The sequence below is a fragment of the Lynx rufus genome, unplaced genomic scaffold (assembly GCF_022079265.1).
Source record: "Lynx rufus isolate CCGP_SWC_20201006 ecotype Redwood Valley unplaced genomic scaffold, mLynRuf1.p SCAF_4, whole genome shotgun sequence".
Taxonomy (NCBI): domain Eukaryota; kingdom Metazoa; phylum Chordata; class Mammalia; order Carnivora; family Felidae; genus Lynx; species Lynx rufus.
In genome coordinates this window covers 51,556,704-51,574,119 of record NW_025814856.1, presented here as the reverse complement: position 1 = coordinate 51,574,119, position 17,416 = coordinate 51,556,704, and the positions used below count along the sequence as shown (strand labels likewise).

Here is a 17,416-nt window from a genome sequence, read left to right as displayed (position 1 = left end):
GACTGGGGATAATAACAGTGTTCTCCACACATACACACCCCAGGGTACTCTGAGGTATCATCATGCACATAGAAGCAACAGGCAGAGCCTGGCATGAGGTACGTGGCCCATCATTGTGGGTCTCCTTCTTTTATGCCCCTCCCCAGTAGATGCATAAGTCTGGATCCAGTGACATGTAACAGCCCCTAACACAGAGCTCGGCCTATGGAAGGTACTTGAGAAGTGTGGAGTGAATGAATGAGAACAAATGGGACTCGAACACCAATCTTCCAATACTGTGCCTGGTACTCATCTCTCTCTCTCTCTCTCTCTCTCTCTCTCTCTCTCTCTCACACACACACACACACACACACACACACACACACACACACCACAGGCCTCCTCACTCCCACCCAGAGCCTAAAGCAGCAAAGGCGATTTGTGCCCCAGGTGCTTGGCACTGGAGCCCATGTGTGTTTTCCTGCAGACTGTGTCTGTCCCTGAACAGACAGGCCATTTATCAGCCTCCCCATGGGACGCCCGCTCATTACCAGCTGCTAATGGGTTCAGGCTTCCCATGACATGTTATCTCCTTACAGGCAACAGAGACTAGTCTCTACATAGCAAGCAAGGCCAGCCTATGGTTCCCCTGTCCTTCCCATCCCCAGAGCTCCCCGTTCCTCACCCTGCAGCTGGGGTGGAAAGAAGTATCAGACACATAACTGTTTTGGTCATAACCCACAAAAAATAAGAAATGTATTTTATATCATGACTCAGTAAACACATACACCTGACCAAAATAAGAATCTCACAAAGTAACGTGATGCGCTTATAAGTATTTTCTATTCTCTTCTATTTCTTTCTTTTTTTAACACTAGTCGTCACCCACAAAACTGATTTCACAATCCACTAAAACGGCATGAGTTTAGGTTTGAGCTGCTGCTGACCTAGTCCAAATGCCTCTGCACACCCCCACTGAGCAGGTGAAAACACTAAGGCCAAGCAGGGACACTGATGTTCCCAAAGACCTGCTGTAAAAGGCTGAGCAAATCCATATTAGAATGGGTTTTCTGCCTTCCTGCCTCAGGCCCTTCCCCAGGATGCCACGGAAATGAAAGGGCAAGTGGTTCTCAATCAGGAGGGTGGAGAGAGGTGGGACAGGGCCTAAGAGGAGCTAAGCTGGGTCCCTGGCATTTTCCATTGACAGCGTGATCATCCAGAGAAGCTGGCTTCAGTCACAGACTCTGGGAAGGGGCAGCTGTCCCACCCGGCAGCACTGTCATCCTGGAGGCCCCTACATTGGAGAAAAGGGACCTGGATCCGAGCCCCAAGTCTGTCAATAATAAGCCTTTCCCCCGCCCCTGTGCCTCAGTCTCCTCATCTGTAAAATGGGAGGTTGGCCCAGGGAGGTCCCTGCCAAGTTCCAACATTCTGAGCCAGCTGACTAGAAGCTTACCCTGACACCTTTGTCTGCTTCTGTCAAGTTGGTGCATCCTTGTTGGTGACCTCCTCTCTCCCCTGGACTCTCCCCCAGGATGTAGATTTAGATGTGGTAAGCTGTGTTGGAGAGCAGTGACTTACTAGGGTGACACAGCAGAATCAAGGGATACGGGTACTGATCCTGCTCCTGCCACTTCCTCACCGAAGACCCACAGGTTCATCGCTTCCCTGGGCCTCAGTTTCCCCATCTGAACAGTGAGAGAGTAGGACATTCCCAAGTGAGAGACACATAGCAGGGTTGCTGGTGGCACTGCTTAAAAGTATAAAAGCTCTGACCTGTTGACTCAGCATCTCCCAGTGGGGGTGGGGATGGCTTTTGATCTATTTGGTTTTTAGGCCGGGTGATTGATACACACAGAGCCAAATTCAAACGGTTCCATGGCACAGAAGGGGTGAAGCAGCCTCCCATGCCACCCCCCAGTCCCCTGGTCTCTGCCTCACAGTTTCTTGGGTGACCTTCGCAGAGTGTCTATGCCCACAGTTTTTGGCAAGCTCTCCCAGGCCACCGTGAGGCTGGCCGGAGCGGAAGCCTCAGGCCGGACCACCTCTAGGGTCGTACAAACACTTTCAGATTTGTTGGGCAGCTGCCCCTGGAGCACAAACCCTGCCTCCCTCAGTTTTCCCATCTGTCAAGGGGACAAATCACGTTGCCTTCCTCCCTCAAGAAGCGAGAACAGATCGAAACAGACTTGCCCGTCACCCCCCAGACAACACATAGGATGCTCCCTCGGGTACACTTTCCGAGGCTGATCGAAGCCGCTGCAGATAAAGCCATCAGAAGAGCAGCAGTCTGGGATTTGCCGGGTTATCCGGGGGTGTTTGGAGCCCTTGAAGTCACAGACAACGGGTGTCACCAGAAACAACAGATGTTTAAAAGCCTTTATTTAATGAAAACAGGAAGCGCCCATTTCCTGGCTGTTTTTCCTCAGTGAGAAAAATCTTGGATAATTTTAGCAAAGGAAGGGATTTTTTTTTTTTTTTTGAAATTTTACAGCTACTTTATCTATGTGGAAAGTCTATTTCAACCAGATTGGTGCCCTTGTGGCTTGAGTCTTCATCATCTCTGGGTCCTCAGTGGCCAGAACAGTTAGATGTTCAGTAGCTATTTGCCAAACAGATGAATGAATAAATACAAGGAAATGCTGGTGCAGTTTAAGGAAGCACCCCATTGGGTTGGAGGAACCCAGAGTGGCTTCATGAGGAGAAGGCAACTCACCTGAAAGAGAAGAGACTTTTGACACACAGATTAAGGGAGAGAGGGTGTTCCAGGCAGAGGGAACAGCGTGGACAAACGCAGAGAGGTGTCCAGGAAGGGATGCTAAGTGTTTGGAGTCTAGTGAATACCCCGCTTTGGATTTATGAGAGAAGAGGCTAGGAAGGGAGCCTGGAGCGACATTGTGAAGGGTCTCATGTCCCCATCCAAATCCGTTCACCAGGTCAGGCTTTGAGGGACTTAAACAGAGAGACTGTTCGTGATGACCCACATTTACGAAGCACCTACCCTGTGCCATGCCCCTCGGTCAGCAATCCCTGCCCCCCAGAGCCCACAGCCTAATGAAATGCCTGGTAAAAAGGCAAGAGTAGTAGACCCAAAGCACATGAGAGCCTCAAGCCAGACCGAAGCACAACACAGACGTCCAGGTACACGGGCCGCTGCCCAGAAAGGAGGTGGAGTACCTCAAGGAGGTCGGGGATGCCCTGGGGTGTTTCTGGAATCCCCCCACATTCTAGGCAGGTCACAGACCTCTAAGGCACCTGGCCCAGAAATCATGGTGAAGCGTCCACACTATCCCACTGCCCCAAACAAATGGCCGCCCCTCCAAGTCCCCGACACCAGCTGTGCCCCACCCCCACCGCATCTACATCCACACCCTCTGCACCCCTCCCCCTCTCCCAGAGCAGGAAGAACAAGCAAGGAAGACCATGGTCCTTGGTGTTGCCAGGCTCCCCACCGCCACCACCAGCATGGCTGGCTCCACGCTTGGTACTGTTTACCCCTGTCATGGCATCGTCCAGCCTCGCTGAGGGGTGTAGACTATCATCCCCATTTTACAGATGAGGATGCCAACGCTCAGGGGGAACCCCAGGGCAAAGCCCAGCCCAGCCTTTTGGTCCCTGAGCCCTCTCTCCAAGAGGGAGAGAAGCCTCCACCATACAGAGGAAAGCGTGGGGGCCATAAAAATTAGCTGCCTCCTTTTTCTCCCTGAGCCAGCTTGTTTTGGGGAGCCCCAGAGGGTGAGGATTCCAAGCAGGCAGATTGCAGCTCCCGAGACAGCCTAAAAAGTATTAGTCTTTCTAAAACAGTGCCAGTCACCTCATCACTCGTTCAGAACTTACCACGGTTCCCAGGCCTGAAGGAGCAAGCCCCTGATTCCAGCACCTTCTGACCTCAAGCCTTTCTCCAGCTTCATGGCCACCGGCTCCTGCCCCACAGCCTCAGCCCCTCCAGATCACCTGCCACACCTTCCTCCAGCACCCTTCCCACCTTCTGTGCCAGTGCCTCTCATGGGACAGAACCCTGTGGCCTGGGCCACAATGAAGTGGTCACCTGTGTAGCCCCAGCCAGGGCACAGTGCCAGGCACCAGAGCCTCAGTTAGTGTTAGCTGAACAGAAGCAACTCGAACGTCCCCTCCTCCGGGAAGCTTTCTCGGATTTCTCCTCTGCATCTACTTCCTTCTGAAGTACTGGCACCCTTCTCCTTTGCTCCCAGAGCCCATTGTACGGAGATCTTTACCAAAGACCCTGCCTCCTACAAGGGTACAGCTCTGACCCAGAGCAACTGCTTTCTCATCTGAAAAAAAGAACAATTCTGTGAAAGGATATGATAGACTTGTTCCACTGTGGAGCGGTCAGCCTGGGAGGGAGTGAGCACCCTGTCACCAGAGACCTACAAGCAGAAGCTGGCTGGCCATCTGTTGGGATGCCTAGCAGGAGAGCTAGGCAACGAGGAGAGAGTCAGAGTCATGACCTGAAGTCCCTTCCAACTCTAAGACTTCGAGTGTCTTTAAACCAAACAAAACCTAAACTATTCCTTTGAGGGCAGGAGCCAGATCAGGTGGATGTCCTCGAAAGAGCAGTGGCTCTTTCCGTTCCTCTGAACAGCAGGGGGCTGCAGCCGGGTTACAGCCATTTTGAGGACATCGATCAATTATGTAAGCGGGATGTTGGACACTCCACGTCTCCACTCCCTCTGGCTCTGTAAAAAGAGGTCACAGTTGCCTATGTGAGCAGCAGCTATGGCACGAGGCAGAGGCCTTGCTCATGTGCCCCCCGCCCAGCCCCAAGTGGGCTCTTCCTCAGGCCCTGGAAATGCAGCCAGAGGAGACCCGTGGTCAGCTTACCCTACTCCGGCCCTTGTGACAGGGAGATCACTACCTCTCACCACAGACCTGGTCTCTTATACGATTCTGGTAGCTGGAGGGTGCATTCTCCTGACCTTGGCCGGGACCCTGCCTCTTCACGATGTTCGTTCCCTGCTCTACCACAAGATGGCCATGCTCAGGAGTCTTGATTTTCTCTATAAGCAGCTGGGAGGGAGTGACACCCCAGGCTGAACTCTAAGCAGGTCATTGGAGGTCAGGTAGGGGAGCGACGGAAGACGTGCGAGGCCAGAGGCAGGGAGACTGGGGAGGGGCTGGGCAGTGGCCCCCACTTGGAATGGTGGCGCTCTGTGCTGAGGGAATAGCAGATGCTGTGGACAGGGGTGGACAGAGGCTAGATATTTTCAAGATCAATCCTTGTTTTTAAAGTTCCTGAGGGCAGGAAGGGGACCAGCAGTCAGGAGCTGTCCACAGTCAGGTTTTGAACCAATGTTCTGACTCTTTGTATTAGTTGCCATGATGCAATAGCACAGACTGGGTGGCTCAGACAACAGAACTGGATTCTCTCACGGTTCTGGAGGCTGGAAGTCCAAGATCAAGTGTTGGCAGGGTTGATCTCTTCTGAGGGCCATGAGGGAGAATCTGCTTCATGCCTCCCCCAGCCCCAGCTTGTGGGGGTTTGCTGGCAATCTTTACTGGTCCTTGGCAGCAACACCCCAATCTCTGCCTTTCTCTTTATATGACATTCTCTGCGTGTGTGTCTGGGTCCAAATTTCCCCTCTTCATAAAAACTCCAGTCACACTGACTGAGGGCCACCCTACCAGCCTCAACTTAATTACCTCTATAAACACCCTATCTCCAAGTAAGGTCATATTCACAGGCACTGGGGGTTAAGACTTTAACATATCTTTTTTTTCTTAATTTTTATTTATTTTTGAGAGAGAGAGGGAGAGAGAGAGAGAGAGAGGAGGGGGGAGGGGCAGAGAGAGAGAGGGAGACACAGAATCCGAAGCAGGCTCCAGGCTCTGAGCTGTTAGCACAGAGCCTGACACGGGGCTCAAACCCATGAGCTGTGAGATCATGACCTGAGCCGAAGTGGGACACTTAACTGACTGAGCTACCCAGGTGCCCCAAGACTTTAACATATCTTTTTGGAGCAGCCACAGTACAGCCCAAATAATCACCAGACCCTCTCAGCAGCGACTTTGCAGAGTGGGGATGGGAGTGACCTCCCAGACACTATGGGTACGAGATGAGGGGGAGACAGACTCCCTGAATCCAAGCCTGAGATTCTAAAGTGCTTTGGTCTTTTGATACAACCGGACTTTCTGCCCTTGACATGTCCTCTTCCACTCAGAGACTTTGTGCAGCAAATAGCAAATATTACCTTATTATTTTATCATTTGTCACTGCCCATGGGTAAGAATCACTTGTTCAGTTGATCTGTGTTGTGTGTAAAGGGCTGTGGCAGCTCCAGGCTGGTTTCTGCATCCTAATTGCTGGGCAGATAAATCCACAGCTCTGTATAGGGGCAGGGACTGGGGGGATGGGGAGAGGGGGTGCTGCCACCTGCTGATTGGCTGGGTCTACTCTGGCCTGATTGGCCCAGACATCAGTCTATCATTGCAGTCAGGGCAGGAGGCAGTCCTTACTCTCTCTGGGGAATGTCCTGTTTTACATGAAGCATAATCATTTGTATGTATCCTAAGCCAGTGTCACATTCTGTAAATAAAATGCTCCCAAGTGCAGTATCCCCCCAACCCCCCCCCCAAAAAAATCTAAAAATACACAAACATACTTGTCACTGAATTTGCAGGAACTGTGCATGTGGATAAAGCTGTGCATGTGGATAAAGCACATTCTCATGCAATAGTAAGAGTATTCTACTCCTGCCTGGGGCCAGATCTGAGAGGGTGTTATTGGGGTCTTTCTCAAATTCCTTGCCCAAGTCAGGATAGCCAGTGGTTTCATCTCAGGACGGACTATCATGGTGATAGGTGGTAGCTGCCTGAGGCTCTACTGAGAATTCTGAGACCACATCAGGGTTTAATCACAAGATTCTGTGATCGATTAACAATGCCTGCCATGGGCACAGGAAAGGAGGAGATGGCCTATATTCCATGCATGCTATCGGTATCTCATGGTCATCCAGGCTCCTTATGATAGGGCTGCCTGTGAGCAGGGCTCACTCTGGAATCCACGGGGCAGTGAGGGCCTGCCTCAGGTGGTGCTCACTCCCATGGCTCCTGCCCTCCTGCCAGGTCCCAGAAGCCATCCGCAAGTGCCAGCGAGCGGGCATCACAGTCCGCATGGTCACCGGTGACAATATCAACACGGCCCGGGCCATCGCCATCAAGTGTGGCATCATCCATCCTGGGGAGGACTTTCTGTGCCTGGAGGGCAAGGAGTTTAACCGGAGGATCCGCAACGAGAAGGGGGAGGTACGTGCCCAGCACAAAGAGTCCGCAGAGGGATGAGCTAGGATGGGAGACTGGGAGGCATGGGGGCTGCGTGACTGTGCAGAAGTCAGCCAGCGTGCCACTAAGAGCCCAGTGACTTTGGGTGAGTCCCCTCCCTTGTCTAGGCCTCAGCTTCTCTCTCAGACCCCCCATCCCTCTCCAGATTGAACAAGAGCGAATTGATAAGATCTGGCCAAAGCTACGGGTGCTGGCTCGCTCCTCCCCCACGGACAAGCATACCCTCGTCAAAGGTAAGACTTGGGGGAGGCAGTTCTGAGGACAGAACCCCCTCTTCTCCTGGTGCCTGCAGCTTCTTTCCAGGACAGAGGGGCTTTTGCATGGGGCTCCCCAAACCCGGCAAAACCCTTGTCTCTCCCCATTGCAGCCCTGGGAGGCCCTCTAAGGGCCACAGTGAGATGGGGAGGTTGTGAATCTTCTCTCTGGGTGCCACTCTTCTAAGAAGCAATGAGATTGGGCATGTGTAGGTCCAAACCTCTTGGCCTGAGGGCCAAGGGGGGGCCAGAGATGTGTTGTATTTGGCTGGTACAGTGCCTTTGTTTATGTTGAATTTGGATGGCTTTATACAAACTCTCCTCTCACTTTTTTTTTTAAAAGAGCCCTTTTTTTGAGGAGGGGGAGCACAAGTGAGCAAGGGACAGAGAGAGGGAGGGAGAGAGAGAAAGAGAGAGAGAGAAGCAGGGCTTACCCAAAGTGGGGCTTGTGGGTTTTTTGTTTGTTTGTTTGTTTGTTTTTTACCGTAAGTGGGGCTCATTCTCACCCAATGCAGGGCTCGAAATCACGAACCATAAGATCATGACCTGAACTGAAGTCAGAAGTTTAACTGTCTGAGCTACCCAGGCACCCTCCCCTCACATTTGAAGCAGTCCTCACCACTCCTTGTCATGTGACGTTCAGCCCACTTCACTATTTGTGTTCTCAGTCTGGCCCCAGAGTTGTGAGTTTGAGACCCTTGGTCTGCCTGCTCTCTGAGGACCCCAACCAACAACTGTAACCAGGACCCCAGGGGTGGTTTATCCCGGGAATAGCAACCTGATAAATGAGGCCAAAAGCTAACATCTTTCTCCTTCTTTGTCTCCTTCTGGATACAGGGCATACGATTTGCTGAGCTCATGCAGGTGGCCAGGTTCTGGGCACTTTTACAGTCATGCCTTCCTGGCTTCCCGTCCTGGCTCTGCCACTGACCTGTTCTATAGCCTTGGGCAAGTCCCTCCTCTTCTGGGACTCAATTTTCCCATCTTTAAAATGGCCATAGGAGGGCAGATTTCTGGCTGAGGTCATCCCTAGGGCATCTCAGATTCTCCTCTTATAATACTACCCAAGGACATTAATGGAGACAGATGTGGCCCAGGGACAGAAACATAGAACCTCAGAACCACAGATAACAGAGCAGGAGGCCCCCCACCCCATCCCCATTTATTTTTCAATCACTCCTTCATTTACTTATTCATTCCCTTGATAAATGTTTATTGAGGATCTACTAAGTGCCAGGTCCTGCTCTTGGCAGACATGGTCCTTCCCTTTTGGAATTCACAGTCCAGATTCCATCCAGCAGACATTAAATAGCTTTCCTCCCACAGACCTGGAGGCTGCATTGGTGGAAGAGAAGGGTGGGACCGTCTGTTGGCCTCTCACTCAGGCTGGGGAAGGGTGTCCCCTAACAGACCGTCAAAGGTGGGTTGAGACTCCAGGAGAAAGGGCCTGTGTTTCAGGCAGGGAAGAGGACTGCACTGTGAAAGCCCAGATTTCCAGACACTTTGAAGGAGTGGAAAGAAGCTGACCTGACCAGGCAGGGACCTCAAGAGAGAGAGAGGAGCCAGTGAAAGGGGTGCCGGTGTCAGATTGCATAGGGCCTTGAATGCCAGGCTGCTGACCTGAGCTGTTAGCCCAGGGTTGGGAGCCTTTGGGAGGGCCTTGAGGGGAAAGCACTGTTTTAGAAAGTTCACTCCCCACTTGTGGGGAGAATAGCCTGGAAGCAGAGGGACCACCAAAGCTGTCCATCTGTGAGAGGTGATGCCAGGACCAGGGTGGTGACAGCACAGGTGGAGCTTGGAAGGCAACGGGTCAGAGACCTGCTTGGGTGGCAGAAGGATATGGGCCCAGCAGCTGTTCGGATGTAGTGGAGGTCTGACAGAGGGGAGGGGTCCCATATTCCCTCCGTCTGTACCTGTCTGAGAGCCGGCAATGTGTCAGCATGGCCCCTAGGTTTTGGATGGGCAGCTGGATGTGAGGAGTCACAAGGGACACGTTTGAGAGTAGAGTGTCATGTGCAGTTTAGGGCTAGCTGAGCTGGAGGCTCTGTGACATCCAAGTGGGGCGTCCAGAAGACAGCTGGCCATCCATGCAGTCAGGACTCAGGAGAAAGATTAAGGCACAGGTGGAGCATGCCAAGTGGGGAGAGCCAAGTGAACCCAGGAATCTCCCATGTGAGCGATGGGCAGAGGCCGAGAGACCAAGAAGAGGCCGCCAGAGCGGTAGGAGGACAGCCAGGAGTGGTGGGGTCTAGGAAGACGAGGAAGGGAGCCTGCTGAGGAGGAAGGTGCAGTCCATGGCATGAATGGCACTGAGAGGTCCAGAGAGACAGAACAGGGGTGTGGCCACAGGAGATGGCCACAGGAAGGCCCTTTGTGACCACACACGGTGGGGACATGTTAGTGGGGTGGTGGGGCCATGCCAGCGCTAGAGGTGGAGGAATGGGGTGTGAGAGGAGGTGTCCTCCCAGCTCCCCCTCTATTGGGACCAGTGGGAGGGCTGGGGCAAAGCTGGTACCAGCCTGAGGGGCCACAGAGGAAAACTTGGCCCCCTTCCTGCTCTAGAGGAGCACGTAGGCAGGCTGAGGGAACCAACAGGAACAAAGTCCTCAAATGCCCAGTAGACAGAGACTGGAGGCCGAGTCTTGGGGGGCGACTCAGGGACAGCCACCAGCTGGGGGGAGCAGCCCAGGATGACTCCCAGAGCACGTGGCCTTGGAGCTGGGCCTTGAAGAGGGTGGAACTTGGATATTTGCAAAGAGCTGGGGGAGTGTTGGGAAGCTACGAAGTCTCCCAAGTCAAGAATCCATTCCCTCATTCCATAGGCTGCTGCTGTTTGCCAGGCACAGGACGGGGGAGACACGTATGGGAGCTACAGTGATCTGATTAGGGCAGGCGAGGGTCCTCAGGGAGTCACAAAGGTTTCCCGGGGGAAGTGGCATCTGAGCTGAGACCACAGGTGGGTGACAGCACAGCTGCCGAGGGAATAGCCCATGTAGACAGGGGCAAGGAAGCCAGCTTTGCAGACCGAGAGCCATTCCTATGGCTGGAGCACAGATTGGGGGCAGCCTGAGGCGAGAGAAGAGGAGATTGGAGAAGGGGGCGTGGCCTGACCACAGGGAACTTCAAATTTTCAGAGGGAGCTAAGAACATGGATGTCACCCCGAGGCCAGGGTGGGCAGTGAGAGAATGACTCTCAGTTGGAGGGAGGGGACAGGTCTGTCCCAGGGCTTAGAGAGAGCCCCTGGCACTGCTGTGCAGATTGGAGGGGCAGCCTGGGGTTAGGGAGAGGGCAGGGGGATGCTGGTGGCAGAGGGAACGGGACAGAGAGAAGTGGGATAGTTCACCTGGGATCTCGGAGCACAATCTGCAAGCCTTGGCCATGGATGTGAGGTGCGGGATGAGAGAGAGACATGTCAAGAGTAACATTCAAATTTCTGTCCTGTCCGTGGACATGTCCTCTCAAACTCCACATGGGCCCCATGATGACATCTTTCACCCACTCTTCTCCACTGGCCCCAGCTCAGTGACGGAGCCACGTGTCACCTATTTATTCTCTTTCTGAATATTTTATATTTTATTGAGGGTGAATGTCTGGAGAGAGGTCAAGGCCAGAATGGTGGGTCAGGGGTCGTCGGCAAATGGCCCAGCCCAGGCCTCCTCAGTAAGTGACTGGACGGCCCAGGGAGAAGGTGGTGGGACCCCAGCCTCTGGAGAACAGAGGAGCTCCTGGAACACAGGCAGACGAGGAGATGTTCTGGCTGGAGTGGCCACCGAGCCAAGGGCTGCAGAGAGTGCAGAGTGTGCTGGAAAGGCAGTGAGGGCCCAGACCGCAGAGGGCCACAAGCCCGCAGGGGGCTAAGGTGCCCGACATGCCCTGCAGGTGCTGGCAGCCGTGGGCAAGCCTGGAGCTGGGAAGAGCCAGGATGGGGGGCGGGGAGGGGCATGGCTGGGGCCAAAGAGGAAGCTGTGCCCAGCCCAGGGTCCTCCCAACAATCAGACTGGTCCTGGCTGCCCTGGCCCCGTGGAGCGTCTATCCCAGGGCCCTAAGCACACTCCTGCCCCACCCCACAGGTATCATCGACAGCACACACACCGAGCAGCGGCAGGTGGTGGCCGTGACAGGGGATGGCACCAACGACGGGCCTGCACTCAAGAAGGCTGACGTGGGCTTCGCCATGGTAGGGGCAGCTCACAGCGGGCCCAGGGTGGTGCCTGGTAGGAGCTCATAGGCATGGGGTGTGGGCAGCATGGCCTCCAGCTGACTGTGCAGGACCCCCAGTTCACACTCAGCTCACCCACCATGCACCTCATGTGCCCAGTGCTCTCAAGGCTGTCTGGCCCCCCGCCACGGTCTTCCTGGAAGGGTAGAGGGGGGCTCCCTGCAATGGGTGTGGGGGGGGGAGGCATTGGTGGGGGGGGATGGGCCAGGGAGAGGTTTCCTGAAGGCAGAGAGCTGGCCTCAGGGGGCTGGGTCTGTGAGAAGTACAGGCACACACACCCCACGTGGTCCTGGCCATGCAGTTGGGAGTATGCATGTGAGGGATGTTGTAGGACTGAGGATGTGTAGGGGATGAGGACGGTGCTGCTTGAACTGCTCACCATCCCCCCAGCTGCCCCACCCAGGCTCCTGTCCCTGTCCCCACAGGGCATCGCAGGCACGGATGTGGCCAAGGAGGCCTCGGACATCATCCTAACGGATGACAACTTCAGCAGCATCGTCAAGGCAGTGATGTGGGGCCGCAACGTCTATGATAGCATCTCCAAATTCCTGCAGTTCCAACTAACAGTCAACGTAGTGGCTGTGATTGTGGCCTTCACAGGCGCCTGCATCACGCAGGTGGGTCCTCCAGGGGGGCGGGCAGGGCGGGGCATGCCAAAGCCTGGGGGAGCCCCTGCCAAGGGCCAGGAGCTGCATCGCAGACCTCAGGTGCAGGCACCAGCCCGAGGAAATGAGGCTCAGCAAGGTCGGGGGCTGGCCCAAGGTCATCTGGCAAATGAGAGATGTCAAGCCTCACCCCCATGATGGCCCAAGCCAGGCACAGGCCCGGTCCTTGCTCCAGGAGACAGTAGAGGTCATCCTTGAAGGAAGGCAGAGCCCCCAAAGGGCCAGAGGGAGGCAGGGTGGGGCAGGACCCAAGGGGTATCTGACAACCGGCTGGGGACAAGGAACCGGCAGGGTCCTGGGGGCCTCAGTTCTGGCAGGAGTGGGACAGGAGAGGCCTGTTTGCCTGGGGCCCTGAGGACAGGTTGGGGCTCTTGGTCATGGAGAGGCAGCTGTCCATCAGGATCACTATCTGGGTCAGGGGCAGCCCCATCCCCTGAGCTTTGGGGAAGCCAGCCAGCAGGCCTGCATGTCTACAGCCTCACTGTTTCCTCCCCCAGCCCCATGAGGTGGGAACTGTGATGATGCCCATTTTACAGAGGCAGAAACTGAGGCTCAGAGGATGGACCAGTTGGGAACCTTCCATTGTTCCCGCAGCCTCCTTCCTTCCCCTAGGGACTGACCAGCCTGGCCTGGGGGAGGAGAGGGCTGGTATTCGAAGGCCTTCTGGCAATCACATGGGCAGACAAGCTCCTGCCCACAGACAGGAGCCCCCAGAGGTCCGGAAGGTAGCACTGCCGTGAAGAGCTTGTGGCTTCAGGAATGCTGCTCCCCTCTGTTGCATTCTGAGCCCCTGGGGCTGCATGTGGCAGCACCCAGTACCCTATCCTGAGAATGTGAGCTGGGAGGTGGCTGGTGGGTCCCTTCTGCCCAAAGGGCCCTCTCCTGCTCTGTGGGCGAGAGACTCCCTCTAGTGGTGGCTTAGGGAACACTCCCGCAGCACAGCAGCTCCTGCAAGGCTTCTTGGAGACCCACTGACACCAGCTGGGGAAACAGGTTCAGGGAGGACTATCCGTTAGGCTGAGGTCTTAGACTAAGTTGGCAGCAGGGCCGTGTAGGCCTTGGTGGAGATGTGGGGGGCCCTGACCCTGAAGCACTTGTAAACAGAGAAGGCTGGTGCCAGGAAGAAGCCGCAGGGCCTGGGGAACTTGGCTGGGCCAGGGCAGAGGTGGGAGAGGTGGCCTGGAGGAAGGGCTATGATGAGTATCTAGGAGAAGTGAGTGAGTGTATGGCGTGCAGGCAGAGTGGGCCTTGAGGGATGCACTGAGAAATGACAGGGGCGTGACGAACAGTTCAGTTTAGGCTATTAGGCTTACAGAGTCTGTGGGCTTCCTGAATGGAGGTGTTCCCCCAGTAGATGAGGCTCATACCAGAGGGGGAAGTCTGGGGTGGAGAGTGGGGAGAGGTGGGCAACAAAATGAAAGCCAGGGGGACAGGTGTGGAGAGGAGAGCAGGGCTGAAGAAGAGGCCATGGGGGACACGGATTTAAAAGGCAGGGAAAGGGGCACCTGGGTGGCTTGGTTGGTTAAGCATCCGACTTCAGCTCAGGTCGTGATCTCACAGCTCATGAGTTTGAGCCCCAAATTGGGGCTATCAGGGAGAACCCTGCTTCAGATCCTCTGTCTCCCTTGCTCTCTGCCCCTTCCCCACCTGTGTGTGTGTGCGCACGTGTGCTCTCTCTCTCTGTCTCTCTCTCTCTCAAAAATAAACAAATATTTAAAAAATAAAATAAAAGGCAGGGGAAGAAGAGCCTGAAGGAGATGGAGAAGGAACATTGGGAGAGGAAGAGGAGGGCCAGACGAGTGGGGTCAGGCTCCAGGAGGAGGCAGTGGCCAAACCAGGAGATGAGGCTGGAAAATGTGTCTCTAGATTGGTGACAAGGAAGGTGCTGGTGACCTTGGAGAAGGGGATTTGGGGAGCACAGAGAGGCCAAAGTCTGGCTCCCAAAGACATGTTAGTCGGGCGTGCGAGGGAGGAGGGGACAGTCGATCGGCTCCTCCAGGCAGTGCACCCCACACAATATGATTGTGCACAGAGCGGTACCACTATAGGACCCCAGTCTCAGCCAGAGAGAGGCGTGCAAGGATCCACACCAGAATGTGGATGGCGGCAGCCTGTAAGTGACAAGACCACTGATGAGTTTTAGCTTCTTCTGTTATTCCTTACTTGCCCAAATGTTCCACCACCAAATGTGTTATTTCTGGAATCACAGAGGCACACAATAATTGCTTAAAGTAAAGTGGGATGATGAGGTAAAAAGGAACTGGGTGGTAGTGAAGAGAGGACAGGGGTCATGGGCACTGGTTGTGGGATAGCAGAAACCAGAGCCATTGACAGCTGAGCGGAAAGCAGCAATGGGGAGGGCAGAGGGAGGGTGAGGACACGGGATTTGTGCCAGAGACGGGATCTTGGCCTTAGCCAGGAGAGATGTGTCCACAGGGAGTGGAGGGGAGGAAGCCAGATGGTGGGGGTGTAGGTAAGTTTCCCAGAAGGCAGAGAGCTGCTCACCATTATGCCCAGAGGACTCTATTTTCTCTTTGGAGGAGAACACGGGTACACAGGTCTAGGCTGTTCTCCAGGGAAGGGAAAGCCTATCAAACCTGCTGGGTGCCTGCTTAGGAGCCCAGCGGGCAGGCCAGCCTAGGGCAGACCCACTGGGCAGAGCTGACCCAAGACGCCACCAAGATGCTGCTGAGACCCACACCCAGCACTTCGTAGCGGCAGGTGGGGCTGGCCTGCCCCATGACAGCCTTCCCCACCACTGCCATCTCCAGGATTCCCCTCTGAAGGCCGTGCAGATGCTCTGGGTAAACCTCATCATGGACACGTTCGCCTCGCTGGCCCTGGCCACTGAGCCGCCCACCGAGACCCTGCTTCTGAGGAAGCCATACGGCCGTAACAAGCCCCTCATCTCTCGGACCATGATGAAGAACATCCTGGGCCATGCCGTCTACCAGCTCACCCTCATCTTCACCCTGCTTTTTGTTGGTGAGTCCCCCACCGGCCCACCTGGGACACTGTGGCCCAGACACAGCGTTCTGGATTCACATCTGCCTTCTCGTTTGCCAGAGAGGTAACAGAGGCCCAGGGAGGTGAAGTTAGTTGCTCAAGGTCACAGAGCAATTCCTGGGCAGAGCCAGGCCCCGTCTCAGGTCTGGCCCACCCCAAAGCCAGGGCTTTGCCACTGATGACGGCTCCAGAAACTGAATACACACCGTGCAAGGCGGCACCCAAGTGCTGATTTATGCCCCTCTCACCTGCCCCATAGGAGCCCAGGGCTCTGGCCCCTCCTCTGACCCATCCCTGCACCTTATCCTCGCCCCTGAAGGCATCCTCACTGAGACTTCCCTGGGGAGGTGCCGCATGCCTGCCTAGCCACCAGCTATTTCCACAGCATTCTCATCTAGGCTGCTTCATTTAGGTTTTCCAGCCACTCAGCCACCACCATACATTACAGTGAGTGCCCTGAAGCACACAGAGGTGAGGTAACTTTGCCTGGGGGACGCAGCCCAACTCAGAAGCCTGGGTAAAGACCAGGCCTCATTTCCTTGGGTGCTTCAGAGATGATGCGGGCCAAGCCTACCCCTGGGTCACGGAAAGGCCCAGAGTGGGGAAGGGGCTGGTCCACAGTCACACAGGGAGTGGGGGCCAGCTGGGAGTCCCCAGCCGGGGCAGGGCCCCTCCATGTGAGGAGCTGGGCTTTCCATGCCCATAATGAGCACTTACCCGCTAAGTCCAGGGCACAGGTGTGGGTAGTGCATGGACCCTACTCCTCAAGGGGAAGTCCTCTTGTGTAAATTTTGAAAGCAATGTGTTGGCAGGACTATCGTAAAGATTATGTGTAGAGTCTTTGAAGAAGCCACATGAATGAAAAACTAGGAGAGAAGGTTGCCAGGTGGGGGAGGGGAGAAGAGGGCAGGTTCCCGGTCTAATTGCTGGCTTCCCCCAGTTGAGCACCTACCCTCAGTGGTCTTGGATTCAGCTCAACACCTCACACTCTGAAAATTCCACAAGCTCTCCCGGCACCTGCTTATGCAGCTTTGCAAAGGGATATAGAATGACATCGGGCCTGCCACCTGTGGCTGTCCACACAGCAGCCCGGGGGGGGGGGGTCGACTCTCCCCCATCACGTGACAGCTCGGGTACAAGAGAATGAGGCCACATAGGCAGAGCCGGCCTGGCCTAGGCGTCCCAACCTCCAGGTAGCACTCGATGTTTCCTGTAAGAGCCCCAGGGGTCTCCAGAGGCCTCAGCAAGGGACACATTCAGTTACAAGAAGTAGCCCTTTCAGGGGAGCCCAAGGCCACAGGCTCCACCAGGGATTCCTGGTTCACGCCCAGTCCTCCCAGTCCCCAATGAGTTTGCCAGCTGGAGGTCACTTTCTATAAGCAGTGTCAGCTCACAACACAGCTGGCATTCCACCTTTATCAGATCTCCACAGAAAAGCGAAGTAAAGTTCACCCAAGGTCTTTTCCCCTAGAGAAGAAAGGGTTCTGTTATCCCTCCACTCACACTCAGGACCACCCAACAGCGCAAGCCCACTCTGTCCCCTGATATCCAGAGCACCGCCTCTGACCTGCATGACCCACCTGGCTGTGTAGGAGAGGCCCCCACGCGGGGCCAGCGTCTTCCCCAGCCGTGGCCCTCAGTCCAGTTCCCGCCCTCTTGGCTTGGCAGGCGAGAAGATGTTCCAGATCGACAGTGGGAGGAACGCGCCCCTGCACTCGCCACCCTCGGAGCACTACACCATCATCTTCAACACCTTCGTCATGATGCAGCTCTTCAACGAGATCAACGCCCGCAAGATCCATGGCGAGCGCAATGTCTTTGATGGCATCTTCCGGAACCCGATTTTCTGCACCATCGTGCTGGGCACCTTTGCCATCCAGGTAGCCAGGCCCCACCCTCACCTGGGCTGGGGTGGGCAGTGGACAGCCGGGGCCCCTTGGCAGTGCCCTGAGAGCCCAGACCCCTGAGTTGGCCCCTGATGGCCTATCTCTCT

At 55.2% G+C, this 17,416-nt stretch overlaps 1 protein-coding gene across 7 annotated transcripts in view; it reads left to right on the top strand.

Moving 5' to 3' along the window:
- Nucleotides 1-17,416, top strand: part of ATP2B2 (ATPase plasma membrane Ca2+ transporting 2) — a 118,948-nt gene that overhangs the window by 90,848 nt on the left and 10,684 nt on the right. For all 7 annotated transcript variants that reach the window (XM_047096577.1, XM_047096576.1, XM_047096572.1 and 4 more), the window contains 6 exons: nt 7,063-7,242; nt 7,424-7,511; nt 11,604-11,710; nt 12,178-12,369; nt 15,189-15,402; nt 17,092-17,303. In XM_047096577.1, coding sequence (XP_046952533.1) covers nt 7,063-7,242; nt 7,424-7,511; nt 11,604-11,710; nt 12,178-12,369; nt 15,189-15,402; nt 17,092-17,303 — 993 coding nt within the window. The remainder of the gene's footprint in view (nt 1-7,062; nt 7,243-7,423; nt 7,512-11,603; nt 11,711-12,177; nt 12,370-15,188; nt 15,403-17,091; nt 17,304-17,416) is intronic.